Source organism: Lissotriton vulgaris, chromosome 5 (assembly GCF_964263255.1).
Source record: "Lissotriton vulgaris chromosome 5, aLisVul1.2, whole genome shotgun sequence".
Lineage (NCBI taxonomy): Eukaryota > Metazoa > Chordata > Amphibia > Caudata > Salamandridae > Lissotriton > Lissotriton vulgaris.
In genome coordinates, this window is record NC_141693.1 from 1,397,312,554 (window position 1) to 1,397,331,032 (window position 18,479).

The 18,479-nt window shown below is 44.5% G+C and overlaps 1 protein-coding gene across 1 annotated transcript in view; it reads left to right on the forward strand.

The window, feature by feature from the left end:
• The window catches only part of LOC147712654 (suppressor of tumorigenicity 7 protein homolog), a 1,198,755-nt gene that overhangs the window by 632,288 nt on the left and 547,988 nt on the right, over positions 1-18,479 (forward strand). Inside the window, exon 12 of the mRNA XM_086923345.1 lies at positions 17,725-17,875. Within this exon, the coding sequence (XP_086779471.1) occupies positions 17,725-17,875 (151 nt within the window). The remainder of the gene's footprint in view (positions 1-17,724; positions 17,876-18,479) is intronic.

The following is an 18,479-nucleotide window of genomic DNA, read 5'->3' on the forward strand; positions in this document are numbered from 1 at the left end:
CATTAGTCTTTTAGATATAACCCAAAAGATATACGCCAGGCATATATTAAATCGTATAAACACATGGCTAGATGAAAAACTAGTTTTATCAAAATATCAGGCGGGGTTTAGGGAAAAAACTGGGACCATCGACCAGGTATTAAGGTTATGCTGCTTGTACTGGAAATATGTCATCATCCGCAAGGGGCACTTGTATGTGACCTTTGTGGACTTATGAGCAGCATTTGACCTGATACCACGTGACTTACTTTGGAAATCCTTGAAAAGGCAGGGACTCCCTGGGGAACTCCTAAAATTGGTGATGGGCCTGCATCAGGAGAATTATGCCAAGGTCAGGTGGGGCCCAAATGGGGAACTAACAGACCCAATCCCAATAAAAAGAGGAGTACGCCAGGGATGCGTACTGGCTCCCACTCTATTCTCCCTTTTTGTCAATTATATCGCAGCTTATATGGAGAATTGTGATAATGATTCGCCTCGATTGGGTGGGGAACGCGTACCATCCCTCCTTTTCGCGGACGACACGATTCTCATCTCACAAACCCCACGGGCCTCCAGATTCTACTAGATAGATTCCAGGAATATTGTTCTTTAAAAGGGTTAGAAATTAACGTAAAAAAGACCAAATATATGGCACTAAACCCGCACAAAAGTTTTTAAAAAAATCTAATTTTAAATGGTCATAAGCTCGAATATGAACAGAGCTTCACATACTTAGGGGTGTTATTAGACTCATCAATGGGATGGAGATCCCAGATAGAAAAATCAAAAATATTGTTTAAACAAAATTGTCTTCCTATTTTAAAAAGACATAATAAATGTGTAAATAAGGCAGTAACCCCAGCAATAGAGATTTTTAGGTACAAGGTCCAATCAGCTGCTTTGTATGGGGCTGAACTATGGGGACCTGTTTGCAGGAAAACCTTTGAAACACTGGAGAACAAGTTTGTTAGGGGATTACTAAAAATACCCACTAATACTCCATTGGTCCCACTATTCTTAGATTTAAACATTAAGCACACTGACCACCATGCTATGCTGAGACCATTACTATTATGGGTTAGATTATGGACAACCCCTGAACTGACTGACTACAAAAATGGGTTGAAAGAAGTACTGAACCTAGATAGTGGTAACCAAATTTATTGGTTCAAACACGTAAGAGTTTGGTTATCTAAACTTGGTCTAGCCCACTTCTGGAGTGAGCCAGAGTCCTTAATTATGGCCTCTAAGAAAATTGTAAAATTGTCTTTTTGGTCCTATGTGAGCCATGATTCTGCGTATGTTAGAACGCATGGTCCTCTAACTGAAAAATTTCTAATGGTTAAAAATGTGGCTAGCTTTGAATCATTTCTTGATGAGGTTCAGCCGCCCTTGGCTAAAACCCTGTACCTCAAATATAGATACGGAACATTGAGAATTAAGGCATTAGAGAAAAAATGGGGGATGGCAAACAGTGACTGCTGCACTTTATGTCCTAATAATATAAGGGGAGACACTTTACATATATTGTTCTTTTGCCACAGTTACAGTAAAGTAAGGAAAAAATGGATCGTGCCACTATGTCGTATCATTGGCTCTAGATCCCATAAGGAAGCTGGTAGAATTCTAAAAACGGATACCAGCCAAGTAATAGTGTTTGGAATTAGTAGATTTCTTCTGGCTGTAAATTTCATTAGGTTGAAAATGTCTCTTCCATTTTAAACATCATACTATGTGTATATGACCAAATCACGGACCATGTCTTTCAGTCTTGTTTTACTTTTGGTAAATTTTAAACTTTAGGCCTTGGCTGTTATAAAGTCCATTTAATGATTTTTTTATCTTGTAAGGATGTATTTTTAAACTATTTATTAACTTAGTGATAATTGTAATCTATAATAGATTGTTCCTCAGTGGTGACGCATAGTATTGAGCACTGGTTTCTTGTATAATATACTTTTTATCATTGTATAATTGTATTTCTTTTATGTTGCATTAGCAACGAAATAAAGATTATTGAATTGAATTGAAATAAAAACAGTTAAAAACACATTTACTCAAAAATCAATGTATATTAGAGGAGATAGCCCTCCGTCTAATGGACCATGCCCACCCCAGGTATTTTGCTGTTCCCAAAACAATTGGCAAATCAGTGGAAGTACAAATAATTCTTAGCGCCTCAACACCACTAGATATCCCTAAGTTCCTACAAACGGGAACTAGCCATACTCTTCGAGGGGTTGCGTATGCCTCACAAAGGAATAAGAAGTGGCCTATGCTTTCCTTGGCTGCACCACACACTGGGCAGCACGAGTTGGTCGTACTCCTCCACCTGCCCGTCAAAGATCTTAGGGGGAGGGAACCAGCTCTTAGCTGGAACATTAACTTCCTGTCTCCTGGGACGGTGATACTGTCCCAGTATAGTTCTAATAATGGACACTGTTTAATTTCCAAGAAGCGCCCCCCCATCGTGTCAGATCTCGTTCTGCTCCAGAGTCTGCCATCAACCCTATCCCAATATAAACTTTTAATGGTGGTTTTACTAGGAAAAACTTCCCCAGAGGGATTATCCCAAAGTTTGGAGAGGCCAAGTTTTCCTAGAGAAGCCCCTGAGGTGTTTGAGCCGTGTTATTTTGTGGAAAACATCTGCTTTAATCATTGCAAGGAATCCATCGGCATAGTGCCGTATCTCTGAGGTGGTCCAGAGGCGTCACCAATAGAGGATTGAACGTAATCTTACTCGATCACTGACTGATCTTCTCCCCAGATCAAGGCCAAGCGGGATTAGTGGGGTACTCTGGGGAAGTCCCGTTATACCCCTAATAAACCTATTCCCGGATATCTGCAAGGGAAGAACCTTGTCAAAGCCCCATAGTTAGGCCCCGTACAGGGCAGACCCAATGACCTTGGCATCGTAAACTGCCAGGACTGCTTTGATAGGTTTAGATTTTGATTTTTTGTGTTCAACCCTTAATGCTCCCGCGACCTGTTGGTGTTTCAGGACCGCCTTTTCTATATGATAGGACCACTTTAAATTGTTAGTGATCTGGACCCGAGGTAAGTAAATACACTAACCACCTCTAACTCGCAGTTATTCAAAAGTATTTTTGGGCGAGCTCTACGCCTAGGCGAGAAAGTCATCAGCTTGGTCTTGCCCACATTCACTTCCAAGCCGTGTTCCCCGCAAAAGGGGTCAAAGATATGTAGGGCACGCTGCAAGCCACCCGGTGTTTTGGACAAGATCAATGTGTCGTCGGCGAACATCAGGATCGGGACCCTGATGCCCGCCAACGAGGGTGCATCAACACAGGCATCCAACATCCGAGCCACAATTCCGTTAATAAATAACGAAAAGAGCAAGGGTGCCATTGCACATCCCGGGCGAACACCACGCTCGACGGGAAAGTTAGCATTTACCGCAAGGTTATAATGCATTTAACTATATCGTTGGTTGCATCTCAGACAATCCAGTAAATAGGTTCCGAAGGCTGCAGAGGGGCTCTGCTCATGCAGGGGCACCATCTCACATAAAACCCAGCACCCTGCCTTCAGAATTGATAAGGCCTGCCATAGGGGTGACTGATAAGTTTATATGTGCAGTGATTTAGAATATGCACCACCTTATACACGCTGCAGTAACAGACCTGTGGTGTCAGTTTGAATGGTCTCTCATGGGTGGCATAATACATACTGCAGCCCCTGGGAGGCCTCTGTGGTACCTATGCCCTGGGTACATGGTGTACCATATACTAGGGACTGATAAGGGTTCCCCAGTATCCAATCTGTAGTGTACCTAAAGTACATGCAATCACATTAGAGGAGAAAGCAACAAGACTGGGGTCCTGGGTAGCAGGATCCCAGTCAAAAACCGTGATACATCCGCAAAAAGTGTGGGTTACTATAAGAAGCAGATCCTACTCTCCTACATGAAGAATTTAAGGAAGTTGATTTTTTTACATAAGTTAACCACATGACAACATTAACATAGGAAATGCGTGTCAATATGAAGGTTAGAGAAAATTAGCTTTAATTAAACGTGCAAAAAGGAGAAAAATGCCCATTTCTGCAGAAAGCTCCCATTTCTGCAAAAGGACAAAGTGATTGACGGAATGCTGAATAATGCAGACATTCATCACCAGTCATAAGGATCTGGGTTTAGTCCATCGTTCTTTTGCTCACCACACCACCCCAGTTTAGATCCAGCCATACGCAAATCAGTCTTGACTCATTGCCTCATGGGAACAGTGCAGCCTGAACTGCCAAGCCAGATCCTGATTTGTTTCAGGGTATCACCACTCATAAAGTGTACACTATAAAAAGATGTATTCACCAGGACAAATTTTGTGGGTAAGTAAAACTATTTATTCAAGTAGAGAGAACAAATTAAAAGCATCAAGTGGCACCAGGGGCGTGTTAGCAACCACTCGCCGTTAATGTCTCTCCCAAGTCCTTGCCTCACCCTTTATTCCATATTCTGTGTAGGTAGCTTACCAGATGGAATAGAAGTATGATTCCACACACCTCCTTTTCTCTACAAACAAATAACATACTAAACATAGCATAACTAAACAAACTAAATACGAAATTGTGGATCGTTATCTGAAACTACAAATTCTGGAATCCCCTCCCTATGAAACACAAGCTTTAGAAAATGTATAATTGCATATGAAGTTGCACATTCAAACAATGTTATTTCTTGCCACTCGGTTAAGTAGTCTTGAGTACTATGGCATATGATTCCTTCTTAGTTGGTGCATGAAATGGATCCAAAATATCTAGTCCTAACTTCCAGCAATGCCACTGGACAAGACGGTGCAACATATGGTTTTGTTGATTTAGCACTTTTACTGCAAAATTCACAAACTCATACAAACTTGCCAATCATCCTATCTGAACCTGGCAATCAGAAATATTCACTGATGTGCCGGTCTGTTGCAGACAGTTCAACATGTCCCTCGTGACCCTGGAGTATGATGATGCTCCTAAATTCATGAGGCGGTATAAATGTATTTCATCTCATAAATGCACCGTCCAAACAAGCTAACTCACCCTGTACTTAAGCTAATGATCTCACTTCACCAATGGACTCTTCCTCCCATCTACTCATCCCACCGGTAATTACGGTTGAACTTCCCATAACACTTAATTTTCTAATCCATTCTTCTTTTGAACACATACAGGTCGTTGTAGACACACCACATCTGACACACTTAACAACACCTCAAATTCCATTTTTTTCTCTGTGTTTGTATTGATAGATAAATGTAGCTTAGACATACAGTCTTGCATGCCTGTTCATTATTTTATAGCCACATGATCCACGGTTACTTGGAAATTCTGCAGACTGGATGCTAAAATGACAGGCATTATCCTTCCTCTTCTAGGAGAAAGTATGTTAATCGCCGAGTTATGGTAAGATCTAAAAAGTAATTTAGTTCCTTTAGAAAGATGCAGAAATGTTCAGCTACCCTTGTAAAGGCCAACTTTTCCCTTTCCATTACTGAAAAATGTATCTTAGAATTTCTCAAACTCGTCCCATATGCTGCTAACAACCATTCTGTTTATCGGTATGGTGCAAAAATTAACACCCGGTGCACAGCCACTCACATAAATTGACAAAATACATTTGTTTCCTATAACGAACCATTTTAAACATGGTGAATTCACTACATCAGTTTGAGTATTTCAAAAGCTTCTACTGTTTGCTTTCCAGATACATAAAAAAATGTAAGCAGAGAACTAGCTGCTTCTAGTTAAGTTATATAAATGTCGCGTAAAAGTCACTAAGGGATAAAATGACATTATGTATTCCTTTTTTAGGTTTCGCCTGTCGAAAGCTGCGCAAGCAGTGTTTCGTGCAGGCGAAATCTTTTGTTTTGCAGTATGGATGTTTGTCCCACCTCTGTTTCCCATTGGCTAGCTCCATAAATGGAGGCTAGCCATTGGAAAATAGAGGCGTCCGTCATTCTGCGAGGCGACTCATGGGCCTTCCTGAGAATTTTTCTCATCCGGCCCCTTTTGTCACGTCAGTGCGGCGGTGGGCGGTTCCTATTTTTTTTTGGGGGGGAAGGTTTGTTTTGGTCATTGCAAGCCGACCGCCGCCGGAAGAAGTTCAGGTGAATGCTTTTTATTGCTATTCCCGCCCCCCTCCCGCTGTCCGTGCCTTTCCCGCCCCCCTCCCGCTGTCCGTGCCTTTCCCGCCCCCCTCCCGCTGTCCGTGTGCCCGTTAACCCGCCTGCCTCCCGCTGTCCGTGTGCCCTTTAACCCGCCCGCCTCCCGCTGTCCGTGTTTCTCCCACCCCCCTCCCGCTGTCCGTGTTTCTTGTTTTTTTTCCTGCTGGCAGCAGTCAGATGCGCGCTCCTGCACCGAGATTAAAGGGGCTGCGGAATGCGGACATTCCTCAGCCCTCCGCTTCACAGGAGACTCCACGGGGCTCTCCTGGGCCAATTACCACCTCCAGGAGGGACTCGGGGTTGTCAGGCGCAACGGGCCCTCTTAATTAAAGGCCCATTAGCTTCTCCCAACTCAGCGAAAAGATAACCGTAGCAGTTTATAACCAAGAAGCCAACACCCCCATCTCTTGTCAATCCACAGTAAAATGCTTTTTTTGTGCAGCCTCTTGTGGTATTTTCTTAAAGCAGATGAAAAATAACATCCCATTTATTCACTGTGAAGTTTTTGCTACAGCGCTGTAGACCTTGGACGAGAGATAGTGCACTTTAAAATAAATGGCCATAAGGTAACTTGCACAGATGGCATTTGGAGGCGATAGAGATGACACACATACATAAGTGCGAGCTATATATGTTTGTGGTTGGCATCATGGCAGCCCCGGGCATTTAAAACATGCATACGTTTGTAGTCAGCAGTGATTAGGTAAATCTAGAGAACAGCAGTACAAAAGGTATACCAAAGACGGTGCTTCCCAAACGTTTTAAAACCACGACCCACGTATTAGAACAACACTCTTTCGTTATGGGTAACTGGCAGCCCTTGAAACTGCACTACACAGAGCTTCCGGTTTGGTGAAACTGTTTTTGAAAGAAGAAAATGTCAGAAAGCCCCGGACCTGTACCGGGAATGCCAGTGGGCTGTATGGCTGCACCTCAGGGAGAGGAAGCGGAGACAGCCGCTGAGCGAGACCCCCGGGTGCTCTGCTACAACAAGCGCCTTCTTGGGGAGGTGCTGGAGATGTGTAGCGACTTCAGCAAAGCTGTACTAGAGAGCCAGCCGCAGCTTTGTCTGGAGCACAGGAACAGGGCGTTGCAGGAGGCACGCTGGGGGAGTAACTACATTGTTTGTCTTTATTTCTAAAGTCGAAAAGGTTCCCTTTTCTACAGTGACGAGGTTTCACGTTTCCAAATTCCCTGCGTGAGTTGGTCTCCCAGTTTGTTTGTTGCATTCTGGTACTTGTTTTTTTTTTTTAATCACACGTAGGTTAACCTGCTACATGCGGTGTTCTGCCCACATCAGTCAGTCCGCCCAATTGTTTCGTTCTTGAATTATTAATGCTACAGACTGTCTTCTGAAAATGCGTTGAGAATTTTACTGCTTGTGTTGTGTGTGGCGTGTAGGGCTGACCCATGTGCCCAGGTGATGGTGCGACCTCGTTTACTGGCAAGCTGTCCGTATGCCCGTTCCCGCCCCCTCCCGCTGTCTGTATGCCCTTCCCGCCCCCCCCCCCCTCCCGCTGTCCGTGTCTCCGGCCCCGGCCTCACTTGTAAATGCTTGTTTCGCTGTGTATTGCCATTAGCCCATAGCACTGTTTGCTACAGCTCATGTAAAGGCTCCTCCCTCTCTGGCCCCTTTGCAGTCGCGCAATGATTATGTCGGGGTTGTCCTTTTTTTTTTTTTATCACACGTACGTTAACCTGCTACATGCGGTGTTCTCCCCGCATAGGTCAGTCCGCCCAATTGTTTCGTTCTTGAATTGTTAATGCTACAGACTGTCTTCTGAAAATGCGTTGATAATTTTACTGCTTGTGTTGTGTGTGGCGTGTAGGGCTGACCCATGTGCCCAGGTGATGGTGCGACCTTGTTTACTGGCAACAAGAGTGCTTTTGTATACCGTCTAGGGAAACAGTCGTATTTTAGTTTGTTGTGTTGCTTAGATACCTCCCTAGTGGCTGTCGGAGAACCCCTCCTCCCCCCAGATTGGATTGCATGCATGTTCTTGTGGCTGGCCAGGACCTAGTGTTTTGAAAGCAAAGGCAAGCTTCTGGGTGCATATGATTCTTTCGCTGTATCACGATGACCTCCAACAAATCCAAGGAAATGCTGCTTAACATCTCCCATATCAAATTTTGTCCAACTATGTCGGTGTGGGAAATGGAAAGTACACCAGCCCCCTGCAGCTAAGGGCTCGATGTCTCCATTCCTGTGCATTAGGCAAACAGGGGATGTGTGCTGTTTCACTCTAGGCCTTGAGTACGAACTCCTGCCAGTCTGGAATACTGAAGAGTGCATGTGGAATACTGGACACCTTGTTGCGGTCAAACTACTCAATGCACTCCCTCTAGATGGGATGACAATAGTCAGCAAGTTTCTCCATCCAGCTTCTGCCATTGCATTTACTGCCCAGGAAATCTTGGCTGCTTCAGCTGCTGTGCGTGGAAAGGTCATCCAGCCTCAAATGGATTCGCAGACCGCAGAGACTCTCAAAAGTGTTGTATTTGTCCCAGGGCCTTGTACGGAGAGATGCCACTCTTTCTGAATGTTGTGCTGCCTTGTCTTTGCCACTAGGATTCTGCCAGAATCCTAACGCAGCCCTCTCTTTCTGACTTGTTGCATCCTCAATCCTGCTTTTCTCTACTACCACCACGGTATGCCATCTCTCACTGAAAATGGTGTTTGTTTATAACTGGTAGTTAATAGTGCTTCTGTTGTTCTAAGCGGATAGTTTGGGATGTATTGTATATTGGGCTGTTAGTATTGCTCCCAGCTCTCACATGCAAGTTCCCACCTCAGTCCATGTTCTTTCCTATTAATCGACCCAAGTTCTGAGCCTGAAGTTGAGGAACACTCCCTACACTCATCCAGCACCTGGGTGGGGAAACCCTGTACCAACTTCTTTAGAGGTACTTGTGTATTTTCAGTTTATACCTACGTGCTGACTATGGTCATTATCTACCTTCCTTGGTTAGTCACTGCCCTGAGGTCTGTGGGCAAGACTGACAGTCGATGCATCTTCTTTCCCACCAGTATTCAAAGCCTTGCTACATAGCTAGGCGGTCAGTGCTTAATTTGTAAAATAAGTGCCAGGGCCCTCCTCAGTATAAGTTCTATTGGTGCAGCACGCAGGGACGGTTCCTCTATTGTAGCAGAGGAGTGTTGCCACACTTAAATTATCCCCAAACCCCCAGAGATGAAAAATAACATGGTAATTCATTATCATTTTATTGATCATCCCCGTCCTGAACAGAGCATCAGGACGGGACAGGGCCTGCTCAAATCATTTGCTCAAACAAAAGTAAGGCCCACCTGCACCCTAAGCCAATGAAGACTTTTACACTGAAGGGCATCCTGAGGTTCTTTACTCCTCCCTTCGGTACATAGGTGATGATGATGTTTTTACAGTCATTAACCAGTGACTGGGTGATGGTAACTTTAATTGCGACATGGAATATTTTATTTTTATTATTTTACTTTTAGTTCCCTGCCCCCTCGCTTTGCTTGCTTCCCTGCCCCCTCGCTGTGCTTGCTCTCCTGAGTGTGTGTGTGGTTCTGGGTGGGTGTTTGTGGCTCTGGGTTGGTGGGTGGGTGTGGCTCTGGGTGTGTGTGTGTGTGTGGCTCTGGGTGTGTGTGTGGCTCTGGGTGTGTGTGTGTGTGTGTGTGTGTGTGTGTGTGTGGGTGTGTGTGTGTGTGTGGGTGTGTGTGTGGCTGGCTCTGGGTGTGTGTGGCTGGCTCTGGGTGTGTGTGTGTGTGTGTGTGGCTCTGGGTGTGTGTGTGTGGTAGTAATAGCTGTCTGCTGTCGTCTGTAGGGTACAATAGGTCTCGCATTTGCGAGAGATTAAGCTAATGGCAATGTAAATGACAATGCCATTTATTTATCTGTTTTCAAAACCAACACATAAATACAAATTTTGTCATTTAAAATGCAAATAGCCCTAACTTTTCCAAAGGCGAAACCATTGCATTGTAAATGCTTGTTTTTTTCTTGTTTCAGTTGCGTATACAATAGTTTAAACAAGACTATCCCCTCACTGGTAATAGCGTGGCCCAAATACTGTACTTCAAAGGATCTAAAATGACATTTCTCAAACTTGAGAGTTAACCCCTGCTTAGATAATGTCTGGAGAACGTTCCTTTACCGGGTTGTTGTGTTTCTTTTCTGAAGAAGAATATTGTGTTGAAAGCTATGGCCCCTCAAGGCCCACTAAAGACTCCTTTATTAATTGCTGGTAGCACTCACAATGCCATAAGGCATACGCCTAAAGTGATGCATGGCTTCTGGTCACAAATGCTGTGAAATGTCTGAAATTTTCCTCCAGCACTACTTAATGATAGGCACTTGATCGATCTAAAGTTGTAAATATGGCTGCCCGACCCACTGTCGAGATCATATCAAGCAAATTATGTCTACTAATCCCTATTGTGTCATTGAGGCTGCGTTAATCTACGCACAAACAAACTTCATCTGAACTCCTGAGTGAAGGTGCAATAGGAGCTACCCAAGGTAAAGCATATCTAGGTTCTATAACTCCCTTCCCAGAAAGATTGTGTAATATGTTGTTTAACTTCCCCATTAAAATAGTGGAACATTGTGAACCATGTGTCTATAGGTTTAGCTCCTTTGTTCAGTCTGTTTCGGTGCTCAAATCCTTTATATTGGCCTGAAAAAAGTATTTTTTTCAAATTAAAAATGTCTCTATCTCTGCTGACTTATCTTGACTACCTGATTGGTTCATAAGTCTCATTTCATCGCATTTAAAGTCAATTACATAGACTGGGAGGAATTAACTCTAGGGTCTAGCTAAATTCCCACCTTTTCTTGGGGTGGCCATCTCAGAACGTTGTCAACCTTATTGCCCACATACCCTTTCCTCATAATCTGCTACCCTTAAAATTCTTGGCAAACCATACATAACCCAAAATGTGTACAAAGTGCCCAGTGTGACCCCCTACTCCTATATTAGTGGGTAGCAATTTCCATCTTTCCTATAAATTCTGAACTACATCCTGACCAAGAATAGTGTACCATGCTTTTGATTCTACCATCATTTCAAGTTGTGTACCAGCAAGCGAAATCAGACAATGTGGTAGATCCTTGCATTTCATCTGTGTTCCCAAACTTAGCACACATTTGGATCTAAATTAGCTTCTGAATCAATTTCACTGGACACTGAATTATTCTTCCTTCCTTGCTTAATACTGGGACCTCTTTTCTTAGTTTTCCAAACCCTTCCTTCTGTATTTGTCCTGTCTGCCTTTCATGTTATTGACATTTAACTCAATACCAGAATTACAGGAGTCTCCAATTTCTTCAACACATTTCTCGGAATGTTCAATGCTTTTGGCTAGCTCAGTGGCATCAGAAAGTGTTGAATGTAACATAACCTACAAACTCTCCTGGGCCTTTAACTGTTAGTACCCATGAGTGTTTGGCTTTAAAGTACATTATCATAACTGATTGTTTCAAATTCGGATTTGCAGTTAGTGTCCAGAGAACAGTAACATAATCCTCAGTGCTCTCCCCTGCTTCTCTGCGTCAATGAGTAGAACTTGACGTGTACCATTATTGTATTTAAATTGGCACCACATTTAATTTCTAATTATTTAACTACATACTCTGAGGCATTCAAATTAACAATGTTCAATGTGGCGTGCATCAATTTAATTTGCTTTAACCCTGCACCACCTAAACATTTCTTCAGCAATGATAATTTTATCTGCTGAGTACATTCTTCACACTCTAGCACCTCAAAGTATGCTTGAATCATTTTTTAACTAAACACTCTATTGTGAGTTCCTCTAGAGATGGTAAGAAAATTGATGGGATCAGTGTGCTTGATATGTTGAACCCTGTAAAACATTATCATTGTCATTCCCCTTGACCAGCAAAGATGCCCCGGCCTCGTAATTGGACATTTATCTATGCCCTACACCTAACTACCTGACACCCCACTGACAAAACACCGTAGCTATAATCTTCCCCCACACCCTCTCCTTCAAAGCGAAAAAACACTTTAAGCTCAAATTAATCAGGCGATATCCCGAAACACTAGTTGTTGACATTTACCACTGCACATCTAGAGGGCAGCTGAAAATGGACTTCATCTTCCACACCGACAGGCTCGACCTCTGGGTCACTATCTTCAACTCTCACCTCCCCATCTCCAAAACCACCATCACAGCCCACAGCCGCAAACTAACAATCTCCCTCTTGACACACCAGTCCCTGACCGGAGACATTTCCATTACCATCTTTGAGAACGGCACCATACAAATTCAGGCTAAGGACGAGAACCTCGTGTTCTTCGACTCCATCTTCCCCGCACTAAAGAAGGCAACATCACATAACTCACAACAGTCGCGGATCACCCCCACAAGCAAACCAACACAAGCACCAAACCTCCTGATCCTGAATGCGCCCGCTCCCAGAGCCCATCCACTCAAGTTACGTCAATTCTCTAGCCTCGCCTCCTCCGCAACGGCAGGTCCTCCGATCACCCACCCGCCCCCCCCATCCATCCCACCCAGCCTCCAGAGCCCTCCGCCCAACCACTACTGCTCCATAGCCCCACCTTCCCCACCAGCCGGTCCGCGCCCAGATCACTGACACCCGCCCAAAGGGAAGCCCGACCTCCAAGCAAAACGTCTACCAGCCCCACCCCGCCAACCCCTACTCAACCAGAGCAGAGCCCTCACAACGTAGTGGATCACTACACCCATCCTCAACTAGGCCTCATCCTCTTCTCCCCCGCCCCACCCCCTCCTGCCTCACCACAGATGGGCGCTAGGCCAGAGTCCGCTACTCAGCCGCCTCTGAGTCCCCCTAGAAACGACATGGCCAGCAGCCCCTCACCCCTAGGGCTCGTTCCTCCCTCCCCCCCCCCCCTTACCCAGACAAGCTGATGCAACCTGCTAGAAGCCCAGCTCGGAATCCTGATTTATGGCCTGAAGGAAACCCTTTCCACCTTAGGGAAAATCCATCTGTCAACCCCAGACTTCGCAACCCCCCATTCTTCCGCAAACGAAAATAAATGACTCGCAACCCCTTACCCAGACCCTGGCACCCCCAGGCTCTCGGCCCTCACTCACGAAACCCTGGATGGAGTCACGAACAGACAGACCCAGAAGAACTAATCCCAACCTCTCCCCCCAGGAAGCGACCACACTCGCCTCATCATATGATCACCCCACTATCACAAGCCCGCTCCCCACCCTCAGATAACGATTCTGCCCACCTTAGCTCAAGCTTCAACTTTGATCTCTTCACCCAAATCCGTGATCCAAGTGTTTACTGGAATGGGTAGGGACCCTCCCCACTGTCGAGCCACCAGACCCCCAGCGCTCCTGTCCTCCATACCCAGTGCCCACCCTGGCAATCAGAAGCCTAAAGAAGAACCTCCCATTAACTGCATGCTCATCAACAGCAGATCCGCTTCCAAACACTGAACTGAAATAGCAGAAGCCATCCACTCACATGACCTTGATGTAGCTTTCATCACGGAAACCTGGCTGACCACCCTGTCTTAACCCAACATGGATATGCTAGTGCCGCCTGGTTTCTCAAACATCCACAAAGACAGACCCGAGCACAGAGGGGGTGGCATAGCAATCATTCACAAAAGCTACCTCTCCATATCAGAAAATCCCTCATGCCTTTCCTTCGAATGTCTATCGGTCATCATCAAATCGCGTACTAACAGTTCGCTACATTGCCATCTCCTGTACCACCCACCTGGTAACCACAACAAATTTGGAACACAGCTCTCGGACTTGATCACCCAATGCGCTTTCAGCAACGATAACTGCATAATTCTGGGTGACCTCAACTTAAGATGGAATGAAACAAAAAACCCGGTCATCCAATCTCTCAACAGCCTCATGCTAGATAACTGTATGATCCAACACTGTTCAGAAGAAACACACCACAGAGGAGTGATCCTGGATGCAATCATCTCGGACAAGAAATCATTCCCGTTGACTGGTCCGATCGCCACATTATTCTTTTTCATATCAACCAATAGGCCCTATCCAAACCCCTCACTCTGGCACCACCGAAATGGGCCAGGAACACATCCTGAGTCCCTCGATACAAACTAGAAGAAGGGCTAAGCATGCTCCTCCCAATCGAAGCGGAGCACCTCTAAACCACTGAACTTACCTCGCTCTACCACTCTAACTTGTCGCTCACCCTGGACCGGCTGGCGCCCCTGATACTAAAAAAAATCCGGAAGCACCCCTCTAGGTCCTGGTTCACCACTGACATCAATGAGGAAAGAAGACACCTCAGAACCGTAGAAAGGGCTTGGAGGAATAATCCCTACTCCCTCCATCGTGATCAACTCAAGGCAGCAGGCAGAAACTACAACAAGCACATCAAGAACAAAAAGACATTTTTCTTCTGCTCTGCCCTAGACAACGCAAAAAACCACCCCAATGAACTCTTTAACATCATTAGGAGCCAAACATCCAAACCGTCGACAACCAACATGGTGGCGTCAAAAACGCTCTGTGTCAACTTTGCCAGCTTTTTCAACGAAAAAATCGGCAAAATAGATCTATCACTCAGCACCTACTCCTCCACCCTCACGGCGACCTCGACACTAGCAACAATAAGCAACACTGTAGTGATCACTCCTACTCTTTGGCCCTCTTTCCGCCCCATCCAGGAAGAAGAGATTATTAAGTTGATAGCTGCCACCAAACCCTCATCCCACTCCCTAGATCAGCTATCCTCGAGCCTAGCGAAAGACCTGAAGCTTACCCTAGCCCCAATCTGGTGCAAGATAATCAACAGTTCACTGAGCACAGGATTCATTCCGGACTGCCTCAAAGTAGGTCAAGTCACTCCGTTACAAAAAAAAACAGGTCTGGACACTGAGGATATGAACAACTTAAGACCGGTATCAAACCTTCCTCTTTTATCCAAAATTCTTGAAAGATGTGTTCATCCACAGTTAACCCAACACCTAGAGCACATCAAACTACTAGACCCACACCAATCAGGATTCAAAAAGGGATGCAGCACCAAAACCGCAATCTTAAATGTCCTAGACAATATTCACATGTCACTTGACTCGGACCAATGTAGCCTTCTCATCCTACTTGACTTATCGGCCGCGTTCGATACAGTTGACCACACCCTGCTCCACAAAGTCCTCCAGGAGAGAGCAGGCATTGAAGGGACAGTACTAAAATGGTTCTCCTCCTTCTTTCACAACCGCACACAAAGAATAAAAATCAACAACTTTGAGTCTGACCCCCTTCCCGTCAGAGGAGTTCCACAAGGGTCAATACTCTCTCCACAACTTTTCAACATCTACGTGGAACCCCTCACCACACTTCTAAGGAACTCCAACATCCCCTTCCACCTCTATGCGGATGATATACAACTCTATCTGGAAACAACCTCGATCGAAGACATCCACAGACTAAATGCCACGCTCAAAGAGGTCCAACAGTGATTCTCAATGAACCACCTCAAACTCAACCAAGAGAAAACAGAAGTTCTCCTCATCTCTAATAGAGACAAAAACCCTCAAATCGAAGAATGGCTCAAAGCCATAGGCGCCCTCAATGCGGCCCTTGCGCCAACAGACTCGGTGAAATCCCTAGGGATTACCCTCGACCCCAAGCTGGACATGAAAAAACACATCTCAAAAGCCGCAAAAAGTGTGTTCCTAAACCTGAAGCTGCTGTACAGAATAAAACCCTTCCTCCCTCCAAAGATCTTAAACAGGCCATGCAGGCATTGGTGCTTTCCAGAATTGACTATGGAATCGCAGCATTGACCGGATCAGCAAAGTCTCACCTAGGTCCTCTGACGACTACCCTCAACGCCGCAGCAAGAATGGTCACAGGAACGAAGAAATTTGAGCACATCTATCCGGCACTTAGGGAACTGAAGTGGCTTCCTATTGATCAACGAGCCAGCTTCCGCACAGCTTGTCTCACACATAAAGCCTTGCACACAGGCAAACCTGAATATCTTGCCGCCAAACTCAAAAGGGCCAGTCAGTCCAGGAACCTCAGAAGCTCCAACACACTTATACTCATCCCACTGAAAGCTCGGAAACTCACAACCGCAAATAAATCCTTCACGGGTAATGCGCTTAAGATCTGGAACTCCATCCCACCTCACATCAGAATGAACACCTCCTTCCTGAAATTCAAGACACTTCTCAAAGCCCTCTTCCTAGAGTGCTCTCGACCGTAAAGAGTAACCCAGAAAGGACTTTGGGAAAGATTACTATTCCACTTATTGAAACCCCTCCGCATGGAGATATGTTCCGCAACTGTTTACATATTGCCTTTGAATTGGTATACTGAAGGTGTTTTTTTTTTGTTTTCTTCTCTGCTCGCGTTTTCCGTTCCGAACTTGTTTGCTCATAATTGTACATGCTGTGAAGCGCTCTGATACCCTCGGGTCCAGCTAGCGCTATGCAAAACTTCAATAAATAAATAAATAATGACAGGAATAAAGCAAATTAAAATAACAATTAATCACTGCAGTACATGCAGTGCAGTCTGCATGCAACAAACCAATGAAACTCAAATAGTCGCTTATGAAATAGTGGTGGTGCTATGAAGTAACTGTTCCAATAATAATACGTAGTAATGCAGTTGCATGAATTGTAATGCATTTTTTTTTCTTATGAATAGTTGAATCATGAAATATCTATGTAAACTCTAGGACTTTTCACTCTTCCACATGAAGACAAGACCTTTGACAGCGGCTTCCTCTGATGTTAAATGCACAACATGGCTATCTTGGAACCCATGAATATGCACGAAAGACAGTACGCTGCTTTTGAAGGTATCACCAGGCGATGTAGAATTTCAAACAAAACAAAATCGTACATGCATGCCACTTCAGTTCGTGATGGCACACTTGAGATGGTGTCATCTTAAGTGTGCCATCACGAACGGAAGTAGCATGCGTGTACGATTTTGTTTTGTTTGAAATTCTACGTCGTCACAGTGAACAAACCACTTGCGCAGAGAGATCTGGACAGTTAATATTAATATGACCATCCCTTTGGTCTCTATCTCATGTATCCTTACCATCCACATATCGGAGAAATCCTGAGGCCACCACACTATTCTGTGCACTCAGGATCAGACTCCTTACTATGAAATATAACCATGATTATACCAACACGGATGATCAAATCTCCTTGCAGATCCTATTCTCCACCACCTTCAACGGATTAAGGTTCCATGGCCCACCAAATCTGATTTTTTTTATTAGCAGTTTATGAAGCAATTTATATTGCACTGATTGTTATAAAGTAACACACTAGTATTCCAGTTACATGCATGAAGAGCAAAATCTTAGTAAATGGCCAGAGGTCTGACTAAAATATGTAAGTTAGTTACAATTGGCTTATCTCCCAATGATGAAAACAATTACCCAATATGTCGCAAAAAAATGTACAAAGTGTAAACAAAACAAAAAAATAGGTCGGGGTATTAAGATTTTCAGCAAGCCTTTCTGGGTTCTACTGGCTGAAAATAATGAAAGCGTGGTTCTTATGTAACACATTTGCTCTTATTTTTTCCCTTTTGTTTTAGTATTTATTGGAGATGAAAAGCTTGATTTTACCACCAGAGCATATTCTAAAGCGAGGGGATAGCGAAGCTGTGGCTTATGCATTCTTTCACCTTAAACACTGGAAAAGGGTCGAAGGTGCCATTAACCTGCTGCAGTGCACATGGGAAGGCAGTAAGTATCTTTCTCGACGCAAATGGCTAAGCTTCTTTTCTTGATGCACTGTCTAGAAAACATTGTAGTCCGGTCGCATCAAAGAGAGCCCTGGATAATCCCTTGGTTTGTTTATTGTTGAAAATGTTTCCTCCAAGTATCTGAGAGTGCATGTAGAACTAGTCAGAGAAATAGTGGTTAAATGTGTTCTTGGAATCCTGGGCACTAGGTTAAATGTGTTCTTGGAATCCTAGGCACTTTTCAAGGCAAGATCTAGTGTTTTTTTTTTAAACTATCAACTCTAATGCTGGGAAATAAAACATTGTTTTTTTATGAGGTTTTTGTCTTGTGCTGCTTTTGCCAGTAGCTTGGCTCTTTAGACTTTCATGGACATACATCTGTCTCACTGTTGTAGGGGTGATACAAACAGCTTTTCTCTGGCCTGAGCAAGCGTGGTTATTGACTCATTCAACCAAAGGACTTGTTTTGTGGTGGCATATCTGGTAACACTAATCTATTTTTTGAGGGGCATAGCTGGCAGGCCAACCAAGATGGCTGTGTATTAACAGACCTCTATCCAGGCTACTGTTTAATTATCCTACGTATACAGTTATACCTGTTCCCG